We start from the raw sequence: 11,456 nt of genomic DNA, 5'->3' as shown, positions 1-11,456 counted from the left end.
AGTACCGCTTCTACATGCAAGCTAAACCCTTAATTCAGCCAATAATCTCCCATTAGTAATAAATGAGTATCAACCAGCAAGCACACACCTAATTAAATTAAGCACCCTTTCACACTTCTTGAGAAGCCCAAGCCTGTCCCTTTCTCAGCAAGAATGAGGGCACATTGCTAATAGACTGTGTTAATTAGGTCAAGAGTATTCCTTTTTCTGCATTTCCGAGAACTTCCATGTTCACCCCTTTCAGCAAAGGCAAGAACATCTTGCTAAAAATAGACCAGATGAGAAGAGATGCCACTATTGCTGGGCTTTCACCCTGTGGCATGACAGTTAATTAACTCAGGATATCCCAGGAACTCTCCATGTGCTTTTTGTTATGAACACTCAGGTATGAGCCCAGACTCCCTGTGGAAAAGCACCTCTAGCAGTGAGACACACTTTCCCTATAACCACATGCACAGGGCATCACCACTTCATTCAGGCTTCTGCCTGGGAGGTTGCTCCACACCACGCAGGTTTAGTTTTATGGAATATTTTACCCCACCCCCAGAACCCACCAGGTCCACCAACAGGGGACAAGTGCAAAATAGTGCCTTGAAAAGGGAGGACAGACATAACATTAATGAAAAGAGTGCTCCCATTTCAACCTAGGACTTCATTTTCCATAGAACAGCTGAGCTCATGGTCCTTTCACGTATAAACCATACCACTACCTTGCTTAATATCTGACTAGCTGAACTAAAAAATTTTTCCCCTGGTTTCTATGTTTTGCTTGGTCATAAGGCATTTGAGGATTTTTCAAAATAAGAGTGGCAGTTTGTCTCTCTCCCTCTGCTTAGCTTATTTGCTGGGCTTCTCTCTGAAAACAAATTTGTTGGCAAGCAGAGGACTGGCCAGGAGATAATGTCGTAATTCCTGCTGTGAAATAAGTGGCAGTGATTCCTTCCTGTCCATCTATGTTTCACTGAGCCCCCAAAACACAGAAGGAAGAGTTACTGTACAGCAAGAACTTATGTGATTTTGCTAATCTCAATCATCGGCGTGTCCTGTCATTTGGGCAGTGTGTCATAGAGGAGCTCCAGCCTCCCCTAGTAATGTGCACCTGACTTTTTGAGGGTTTTCCTTCAATTAAAATCAGGTGGTAACAATGACCAGGGAAGGTTATCATTGCCTCTTTCTGGTACAAAGTTTTATCGATGATTCTAGTGCAGTGAATGATTAGTTGTGTACTTACTGATATGCTTTCTTATACACTCTTTACCATAAGGACCCAGGGTGGGTTACAACATCAGAAGATACAATTATAAAGATACAAATAAAACAATCAAAATGCTAAAAAAAATTGTTCCAAATGGAAGAGAGCTCCAATTTATACAGCTGCAACCTCAGTTCCTGAATGCTCACATATAAGCAATATGCATTTGGAACCTTCAAATAGTGCAATTGTAGCGCTTTGGGTATTTTTCCCTGGAAGTGCAACTTTCCTGACTTCTTGTCACCTGGAACTATCCCAAATGCACCCTCTTAGCAGTACTGTTACATATGTAAAAACAACAACTGCATTTGGGAGCACTTGCAGGTTATTAAAAATTAGGCCACGTTTTCCTTTGCCTCTTATCCCATTTAGTACCAGCACTTTGATTACAGCCATATTGCCCCAAAGCTGCACCTGCTACAACCTGGTACGCTTGATGGTTTCCCTTTTCATTGCATTTCATAACATCTTGCTTCCCTCTTCATCTTCTTCTATATTGTTCCTCAGCTTCCTGCTTTTGTGTTTAAAAACAGAATACTGACTTTTCAATAACCGCTGCAGAAGCCCAAGACAAATGACATTATTTAATGATTAGAATAGCTTCTTTTCTTCCCGTTTTGTACCACCAAAATGCATAACATGTGCTTTTCAAAACTTTACTATTTTCTTATTTTAGCTCCGTTTTTTCCTCATTTTCTTTCAGTGTTTACTGTTAGGTTATAATGAAAAATCTTAAATTACTCATGAGGAGTGTGCTGTCAAGAAAATGTTGAAATATTATTGGTGGCTACCCCACAATGATGAAATCTTTGGCTCTGGAGGTCTGCCAAAAGTTGAGAAGGAATATTTTCTAGGAGGTATGGTTGCAATAATCACCATACTTTTAAGATACACACCCTACACAAATAATATTGAGAACAGTAATTTGTTAAGGCTACTGGGAATCATAGCTCTGTGGGGGTGAATTACACATCCCATGATTCTTGGGGAGGGGGGACGACTGTGCTTTAAATCCATGGTTTGTATGCAGCCTAAGCCAGTGTTTCCCAACCGGTGTTCCGCGGCACACTAGTGTGCCGCGAGACGTTGCCTGGTGTGCCGTGGGAGGGAGGCGGGTGAGTCGGGCGGCGAGAGCCGGGGTGGCGGCGGTATCTCCTGCTGGATGCAAATCCAAACATGGCGGGCGCCTCCCTCGCTCCTTTGTAGGCGGACCACCAAGAGAGAAAGAAAAGGAGGCGAAAGAGCGAGAGAAGGCGCCTGCGCGGAAAGAGGAGCGAGCAGTGCGCCTGCGCGCCGCGGCGCCCGAGTGTAGTGAAATTCCGTGAAGAGGGGAGGGGGGGCTGGAAAAGAGAGAAAGGAAAGATTTTTCATTTAAAAAAAAAAAAGGAAGAGGGAAAGAAGAGAAAAAGCGGCAGAAGCTGAGGGGAAGGTTTCCGTGAGGGAGAGAGAGAAACGCGGGGCTGGCGGGACCCCTCCTCTTCCGCCACGCGCCGCCTGCCACCGCCTCAGAATCTCCTCAGGAGCGGCGGCGGCTGCTCCCCCTCGCCCCCTTCCTCCCCCCCAGCCCCCTCCCAACCCCCGGAGGGACGCGAGGCGGCGCCGCTGAGAGGACGGGAAGGCCCCCGGCGGCGGGGTCGGCTCGAGCAAGGAGGGGCGAGCGCTAGCCGGCTGGCTCTAGCCCGGCAAGTGGAGGAGGAGGAGGAGGAGCACGCCGTCGCTTCCACAGCGGCCGCCCCACACTCCCCTCCCCGGGCACTGGCGGGGAGAATGACGGAGCTCCAGTCCGCACTGCTACTGCGGAGACAGCTGGCAGGTCGGTCGGTCCGTCCGTCGGGGCAAAACACACCACAGCGCAGGCAGAGGCAGGCAGGCCCGTCTCTCCCTGCCCCCCCTCGGACCTGGCCGGCCTGGGGTTTGCACCCCAAACATTCATGTCAACCCCAGCTACACAAGCCACACCTTGCTCTCAGTTCGATCTGTCAAATAACTCACCTATCATTCACATAAAGAACCTAGTCTATCCTCAAACGTCAGAATGTACCTCCTCTCTAGCTTCCCCCACTTCATCTAGGCACTTTCAGCCCTTACTTAACCCACCCCCAGCCTGCTTACTCTTCCTTCATTTGCTATAAAAACTAAATACAGAGAGAGACTGAGAGCTGTTGACGAAGAGCTACGTGTGTGTCTTTCTTCGATTCCAGCCAGAATATCAGCTTTGTGTTCAGCCAAACAGGCCCAGGTTGCGCACTGAATAAAGTATTTTATAATTTTTCATATTTCTGTTTACTTACTATTTCATAATAAAGTAATTATAAAATACTTTCTTTGTGTTTATTTGATTCCTATTAAAGAGAATTACTTTATATATAGTCAATATAGGCACAGAGTTAATTTTTTAAACATTTTCTAATGGTGGTGTGCCTCGAGATTTTTTTCATGAAACAAGTGTGCCTTTGCCCAAAAAAAGGTTGGGAAACACTGGCCTAAGCAACCTTTCTGTCTGGACTAGAATTTGGTCACTGGAGCTGAAGCTGTTAGTGTTTTACTGACTATACTGTATATACTTGGTATCTTAACTGCTTTTTGGAATGCTTCTTCTTTTCAGTTTGCAAGATAGTGTGGGGTACAAATATACACACACATCAGAATCTATATTATCTTTTTCTGCTCTTCTGAGAAAATTGAGAGTTGGCAAACCATCATTTACAGGTTACATTGTTCCATTGTTACTGCCAAGTAGGAATAACAGAGAAACCTACCTGGTCTAACTATACAAGTTCTGAAGTAGTGAATTTGGCAATAAACTAATTAAAAGTACACAAAGAATAGAACTTGTAAATGCTTTCTTTCTGCAAATACTGGGTTGTTTCTGAAGTATTTCAGCTGTTAGTTTAAAAGGATTATTCATAAGTCATTTTTACTGATGTAAATAACCATTTAAATGTGTTTTGTGGATATTTACATATTCATAAAATTGCATGTGTTGCTGTTGTTTAAAAAATAAACAATATCTCTAGCTCACTGCAACCACAATTTTAAAATAGGATGCCTACACTCTTAGGTACTCCCAAATTGCAATATCCACATATTTTACTTTGTACCTTGCCCCATCCAATACCAGTCATGGGTTTGTTGCTGATTAATAGCTGGGTTTATGTACTTTAAAATATTCAGAATGGTTTAATCTTTCCACTGCACAAGGTGGGGGAAGATGTATTCCACAGAGGTGTATGTATTATAGCTGGAACACTGCATATTTCTCATCTGGAAAAACCTTGTCTTGGTAAGGTCCCTACTTTCTCTGTTTCAAAATGCTTCTTGTTTATCTTATCATTTTCTATTGCTAGAAGTTAAGCTAGGATGCTTGTCAATATTGAGCAGACACTGAAAACAGGTCTATCGGCTGCAGAGGCAGATGACAACTTGAACATTCAAGTTTGCTTCTCAAAACAAGGGCAGGCAGGGAACACTGTCAGTTGAGAGAACCTCTGGAGTTATGTTGGGGAGAAAGCATTTAAGTAGCCCTCTGTGCAGCTACCCATTTGCCATATGCACTGCAAAAGGCAATGTGGTTTCAAAGGCAAAATGCCATGCTTTCAGCAAGGCAACCTGGGTGTCTGCAGTAATGAACGAAACAGGGGGAAATGTTTGCACAGCATGGAATAGCATCCTTATGTTTCCTTCCAGTCCGTGACATTCCTCTTTTCTTTTCTTTTCTTTTTTTTTAGTTTTGTGTTAAAAGATAAAATCTTGAAAAGAGATACAAATTAGCTTTGCTAAAGAAACTTCTCTGGGAGGGAGGAAAATGAAGAAGCCATAGAAGAAATGTTTTCTTTGTCTCAATTCTTGCTTCGCAGCCATGACTGACTAGTTGAATTGTGACCTAACATGAATAAAAAGGCACTCAAATGGCTTGAATCACTAGTATAAAGTTCCGAAAATGGGTTTTGTTGGTTGTTGCCAGTGATGAAGATACACCATTGAACGGCTGACTTATTGTTAGATAGTCTGACAAGCTAGATCCTTTTGCATCAGAATGGAAAAAGAATTAAATAGTAATCCTAAAATATGTAAGCAGAAGTTCTACATTTTCACTGATGGCTATAAGCAAACTAGAACTTCTTAATCTGAAAACACTGGCATTAGGCCACTGGTTAAATTCCTCATACTTAAGGAAAATCCCAGGTGACTGTCTGAACTCTATTGAACCAGGAGAAGGGTAGTGGAACTGTGCCAAACATCTTGCCCTCATAAATGGAACATATAAAACTGTATCATTTTCTTGAGAAATAGCACTCCTTTAAAAGTGAAAAATATTGGCAAAATAGAAGGCTGTGCATACTTTAGACTAAAACAAAAAACAAATCCAAAATTTGCATGAAACCAAATTGTGTTACTCCCACAAATAATACAAATCGTTTATTTGCTTGCTTTGTGTAATTTATTTTGCTTTTAGATGTGAGAGGAAGGAACTGTACAAAACACTTCATTGCGTAGCTTGCAATCCTGTTCTCTTTGGTTGAGACATCAAAAGTTAATGCTGGAACATATGCTTTGCATGCAGAAGGTCCCAGCTTCTCCATTTTATTTTATTTTTTTAAAATTGTTGTTTTAACAGGCGCCATGAGAAGACTCCTCTTTTTCTGATACCATGGAAAGTCACTACCACTAAGCGTATACTATGCTGGGCTACTTGGACTAAGGCAAAGTTCAGATGCAGTATCCCTAGCTTCATCAACTGGTTTAGGTCAGCTGCTCATGTTCATATCCTCTAATATAGCCCTCCTCAATTTGGTGCCCTCTGGATGTCTGGGACTCCAACTCCCACCAGGCCGAGTCAAAATGTCCAAGAGTCACTTGAGTTCACAACATCTGGAGGGAGCCACAGGGAAACACAGCTCCTACTATTCTTGCACGGAGCAGTTGTTCTTCCCCAAACACACCACAAGCAGGTAGCCAAGACCAAACCCTGGCTTCTACTGGTGGTTTGTTTGGTTGAAACAGACCAGAAGCCTGGGTTCACATCGGTCAGTGCAGTCCGGGGTGGGCACACCCATGGGGGGGGGGCAAGGCACGGAGGGCACCCTCCCTTGCACCACAGTTCAGGGTAGGAGAGTGGTAGGGAAGTTGCTGCCCACTACCCTCCTGCTCTCTGCCACCAGGTCAGACCTGACCCAGGGAGCAGAGCTGCACCAGGCACAAGCATCGCAGTCAAGGCGCAGCTCCTTCTGGCGCAGAGCCAGGCTCTGTTGAAGGAGCCTGCTGTGGGGGCACCTGTTTGCGCCCCCTCTCAAAATTGCGCTTGGGGCCATGGCCCCCACAGCACCCCCCACGCTACGCCTCTGGTTCACATGCCAGTCTGTGGCTTGTTTCCTGGCATCAGGAGCAGGAGAGGAGTGAAGCACAAACGTTTGAACAGCACACACAAACTTCCTGTTCATTGACAATAAATTGAAGTGTATGGTTTAAAGTCACATGCAAACTGGGCCAGAGTAACACTTCTCACTGTGGTGGCTATAATTATTCATGTGGAATCCACTTAATAATAGTGGAGACTTACCTAGGTAACGTAAGGTGTAGTCTTTATTCATGAACCAAAGACCAGTACAAGCCGAAGTTAACATAAAACCCACTAAACTACCTTAAGTGGAAGCTAAACCATTTTTTTAATATTACGAAGAAAGCTGCTGCCATATATTACCAGTTAGTGAACTTTGGAGTCTTTACTTTTAACTTCAACAATGCAACACTGGAATTGTTAGTCATCTTTATATTCCTTATTCTTTTAAATAACACCCACTCAATGCAGTAACAAATACACATTGTGTGTAGTCTGTCCAGGACAGTGGGAGGGAAACTAAGAGGTATATCTCTGCTATGATGCATCTCAGCAACGTGACTGACATTAATAGAGCAGTGACTGATTTAAATGGAAGTGAAATTAATATCTGGACGTTTTTTGCTAATTGATTTCATATATTAACTGTTAATTAACCTCTTGAATGGATAAGCCAGATAAACATATGTAACATGAAGACTATTATTGGGCATTTAGCAGAGTCCTAATTGAAGATACTTGGTATTAAACAGGTTCTCAATGCAGCTGTACTTTTTACGAAGCCTACTCTGAGGAGAAAGGCAGCACAAAGAGAAGGCAGGGGGGAAGTGACGCAAAACATTGAGGGCCATTTTAAAGCCAAGACAGCTTAATTTAGGGTCAACTTTTAACATTACATTTTTCCTACATGGAAAATGCTTCACTGTAGAAATAACATGAAACAAACTAGGTGGGAAACCAGCAGCCATGTTTCCTGTTTCACATATAATGACAGGCCGGTGGTGAAGTTTAATTGTAGTATCAGAGAGGTACAAAGGTGAAACTGCCTTCATGCCAATCCACACACACCCCAGTCCCGTCCCAACAGCCTGGCTCACTTCTGGTATTGGAACAAATCTGAGGGCTAAAGTGTTTAGGTGACTGTGAAAAGGTAATAAAAAGGAAGTGCTCATACTGCACAGCACCTCTGAGGTAAAAAATTACACACCTTTACTCAGGGAAGACACATAAACAACAATTGTGACTGCCACATCATACCCAGTTTGGTCCCAAGTCAAATGTGTGCATTGCTACGTGCATATGACTGTGTGTACAGACTACGTGAGAACTCACAGCCAGTTCTAGATGTTCATGTGTATGAAGCCTATAAACACCATGTCTGATCCTAACACACGAAGAGCGCAGCAGCAGTTTCATGCTGATTCTTCAAGGAAAGTGTTTTCTGTAATGTGTGACGCAATCTGTGTATTGGTAACTTATAAATGTCGCTAATGGGTCTAAGCCAAGGCAAAACAGCAGCAAGGGAACCATTTCCTACAAAATTATTCCTTTTCATAGAAGCAGCTGAAAGCAACAGAAGAAGCTAAGGTAGGTAGAAACTTTAAATTCCTTTGACAATCACCAATGTTGTCTTTTTGTGGATATACTTTGTGAATTACTTCAGAAATAAGTTACCCCAAAATAGTTACTGTATCAGGTTTGGGAAAAGAGAACAGACATTTCTTTCCTGCCAAGACCATGTAACATACTTGTTGCAATTAGAATTGCTTCCTAAGACTTGGTTATAATTAACACATGGATGTTAATGAACCATAGCCTCTGCTTAGGCTTCTTGTGGTGATGTTGATGTTATCCTCAGTTTCCTGTCTGAGCTGAGCTACAGGACTGGTGGGACATCTTTATGCTTCGCCAATACCCATGCTCCTGTTCAGAATCTGAAACAGAAATAATGAAAAGCAGAATCAAAGGTTGGGAACTGGAACAGGATGGATATATCAGCATGCACTAGACTTGCTTAAATTAAGTCACTCCTGATTTTGATTTTTTTTAAATGATTTTTTTGGTGACCTCTCCTTCAGCTACTAGAATGGTTATTGGCAGTGTTTCAATATACTGCTTCACTGCAGAGAAAAAGTGCTCGGGTATAAGTAGCAGGGGTGCCAACTTGAATAAAATATTAGGGGAGGCAAGTAAGCCCCACCCCACATAATCAAATTCCCAAAATGCCAGTTGTTGTTACAGGGGGATGGGATTCCACAGAAGCAGCACAACTAAAGAGAATGCCCTTCAATATACAGTGGTACCTCGGGTTACAGACGCTTCAGGTTACAGACTCCGCTAACCCAGAAATAGTACCTCAGGTTAAGAACTTTGCTTCAGGATGAGAACAGAAGTGGGAGGCCCCATTAGCTAAAGTGGTACCTCAGGTTAAGAACAGTTTCAGGTTAAGAACGGACCTCCAGAACAAATTAAGTTCTTAACTCAAGGTACCACTGTATATTTAATGCGTTTTACAGTTGAGGAATGTCTACAGAACCAATTGCACAAGTCATACAACCAAAGGAAAAGCAAATGACACTCTGGGCACCATTTTTACATGAAAAGTAGCATTGGTTTCTAACCATCATTAGCCCCAGCCAACATGGCAAATGACCACAAAGGATAGCGGCTGAAGACCTGCAATTTCTGGATAACCACATGTTCCCCATAGGTTTTACATGTGTGTGTGTGTGTGTGTGTTCACTCTTGTACAAAGTATCAGGGTGGTGTACAACAAAAGTTACAGAAGAAGAAAAATACAATTTTTTTTAAAATGGTGATAAAATATGCATGGGGGAGGGTGTGTGTGAGATGAAGTATCCTAAGCCAGAATGCCAATCACCATCACAGACATCTTAGCTGGTAGATGCGAAGTACTTGTACTATAATAATCTGCAATTGCTAACTTCAGAAATAAAAAGGATGCACAAGTTTAAGGTTTAAGGTGATGATGAAGATATTAACAAACAAAAACAGTGTTATATTTTAAGCATTGATAATCGGATCCGGAAGAATATTTAACAAATTGGAAAAGAGTAACATGGCTTTTAAATATGAAATTTTAAGTAATATTTTTTTACCTCTTTAGTCAGCACTTGTAGTCTGCTCAGAATTGGCATTTGCATAACTCAGAGGCAGATTGAGACCCACCATTGGGCCTACGATACTCAGCCATGAAATAATATAGTTTGTATTCCTACAAAGCAAAAAGAAAATAGCTTTTTTTACACTCCAGCTGTCTTTAAAAGCTTGGATATAATTTTAAATGGCTACCAATTTTTATAAAATTGATACAACATTGCACACATCATTACTATGGAGGAGGGGGAAATCCCAAAATGCCCTAAACGGAAGTTCTGACATTCCAAGTTTTGTGTAACAATAATCTGAAACCGCCAACTTTAAGGTCGTAAAAATCCAGAAAAAATGATTTTCCTTATAAACAAAGAATATCTATACATAATAAAAGCTGCAACCAAAGAAATGAAACAAAGAACAACACAATGAACTGTCAATGAATCATCTCAACAGATCTAAAAAACATACTCCCAAATCAAATCTACTAGGTCTAGCATAAAGCCTGTTTAAACAAGAACATTTTACACAATCTTCTGAAGACCTGCAAGGTTGGGTTCAGTGGGTACAGCATTGCAAAATATTAGCATATTCTAAGCAGAGTCCCTCTAAATCACTGAAGTAATTAGGGAAAGGGTATCTCGAGTTCCAAATCATGGAAGCTAGAAGATCAGACCTTGCTTGTAATCTTGTCTCCCATCACACATTTATCTTTGAAACCATACAGTCAAACAATTCTTTTGAAGAAGAAGAAATGAAAACAAATTCTCAGAATTCCCTGGGTCATACATGAGTAGCCAGAGGCCATAAGAAGCCCCAGCAGATTATATTTTCCACTCAAGTCTTTTAATCATAGAAATTCCAGAGGAGCCTAGTCCACACATTAATAACAAAGAAGACCAAGTAAATATTATGAACATGAAATTTGAGAAACACCTCCTAAAATGTCCAAGGACTATCAGCAACACCCCCAGGTTTACTACAGTATAAGATAAAGAACAAGTTTAAAGAATTGTGCCTTATTTCTAACCTGAGTTTGTCTGGCTACAACAGTACACTTTTACTTGGTTATTTAGGGTGAATATGGGAACCTAATAAACCTCACACTGATACTACTTGCCTGCTTTGTTTATACGAACTGGATAACACCGCAGACATAAATTCATTTGTCCGGCAAGGATGAAGAACAAAGAAAGGCTGTCCAAGCAAGGGATGCTCCTGAAAAAGATCAGCCATGCTTATATTATTTATATAGCACTTTCAGTATCCAAAGTAGTTTATAATCATTATTGCATTTGTAATGTTAAGTTCTTAAGGTTCTCATTTTACAGATGAGGAATGGAAGGTTAAGCGATAGCAACTTGCAAAACACCAATAAATCTAAATCTAAGACTTTAGACTAGGACTTCTAAATCCAAGACCAATATTCTTTCTGATAGATTACACTCATTTATTTATGTGTCATATTCACTTCTCTACAGAAATATTAATAACGGAAACACCCAAGGCAATTAACATTCTTTTTTAAAAAAAATAAACATTTTAAACTTAACAACAAAACACAAACAAGTTAGAACACAAAGGTCCAGTAGATAAAAGCACCAAAAGTGAGAAATCCAGGCATAATCAGACTCCAGCCAGGTTGAAAGTCTGCTGAAACAAAAACATCTTCAAACAGCACTGGAATAGCATCATAGTGATGATGGTAAGCTAGATCTTCCAGGGCAAAGAGTTCCACAATAACAGAGAAGG

General features: G+C 41.4%; 1 protein-coding gene across 3 annotated transcripts in view; it reads right to left on the bottom strand.

Moving 5' to 3' along the window:
• Positions 1-5,670: 5,670 nt before the first annotated feature.
• Positions 5,671-11,456, bottom strand: part of ATG10 (autophagy related 10) — a 104,352-nt gene continuing 98,566 nt past the window's right edge. For all 3 annotated transcript variants that reach the window (XM_082192031.1, XM_082192032.1, XM_082192033.1), the window contains 3 exons: positions 10,825-10,922; positions 9,710-9,825; positions 5,671-8,524 (listed from right to left, as the gene is read on the bottom strand). In XM_082192031.1, the coding sequence (XP_082048157.1) occupies positions 9,714-9,825; positions 10,825-10,922 (210 nt within the window). In that variant the 3' untranslated portion in view covers positions 5,671-8,524; positions 9,710-9,713. The remainder of the gene's footprint in view (positions 8,525-9,709; positions 9,826-10,824; positions 10,923-11,456) is intronic.

This window comes from Podarcis vaucheri (genome assembly GCF_965113315.1).
Source record: "Podarcis vaucheri genome assembly, chromosome: 11".
NCBI classification, from domain to species: domain Eukaryota; kingdom Metazoa; phylum Chordata; class Lepidosauria; order Squamata; family Lacertidae; genus Podarcis; species Podarcis vaucheri.
This window is presented reverse-complemented; position numbering and strand designations above follow the sequence as displayed.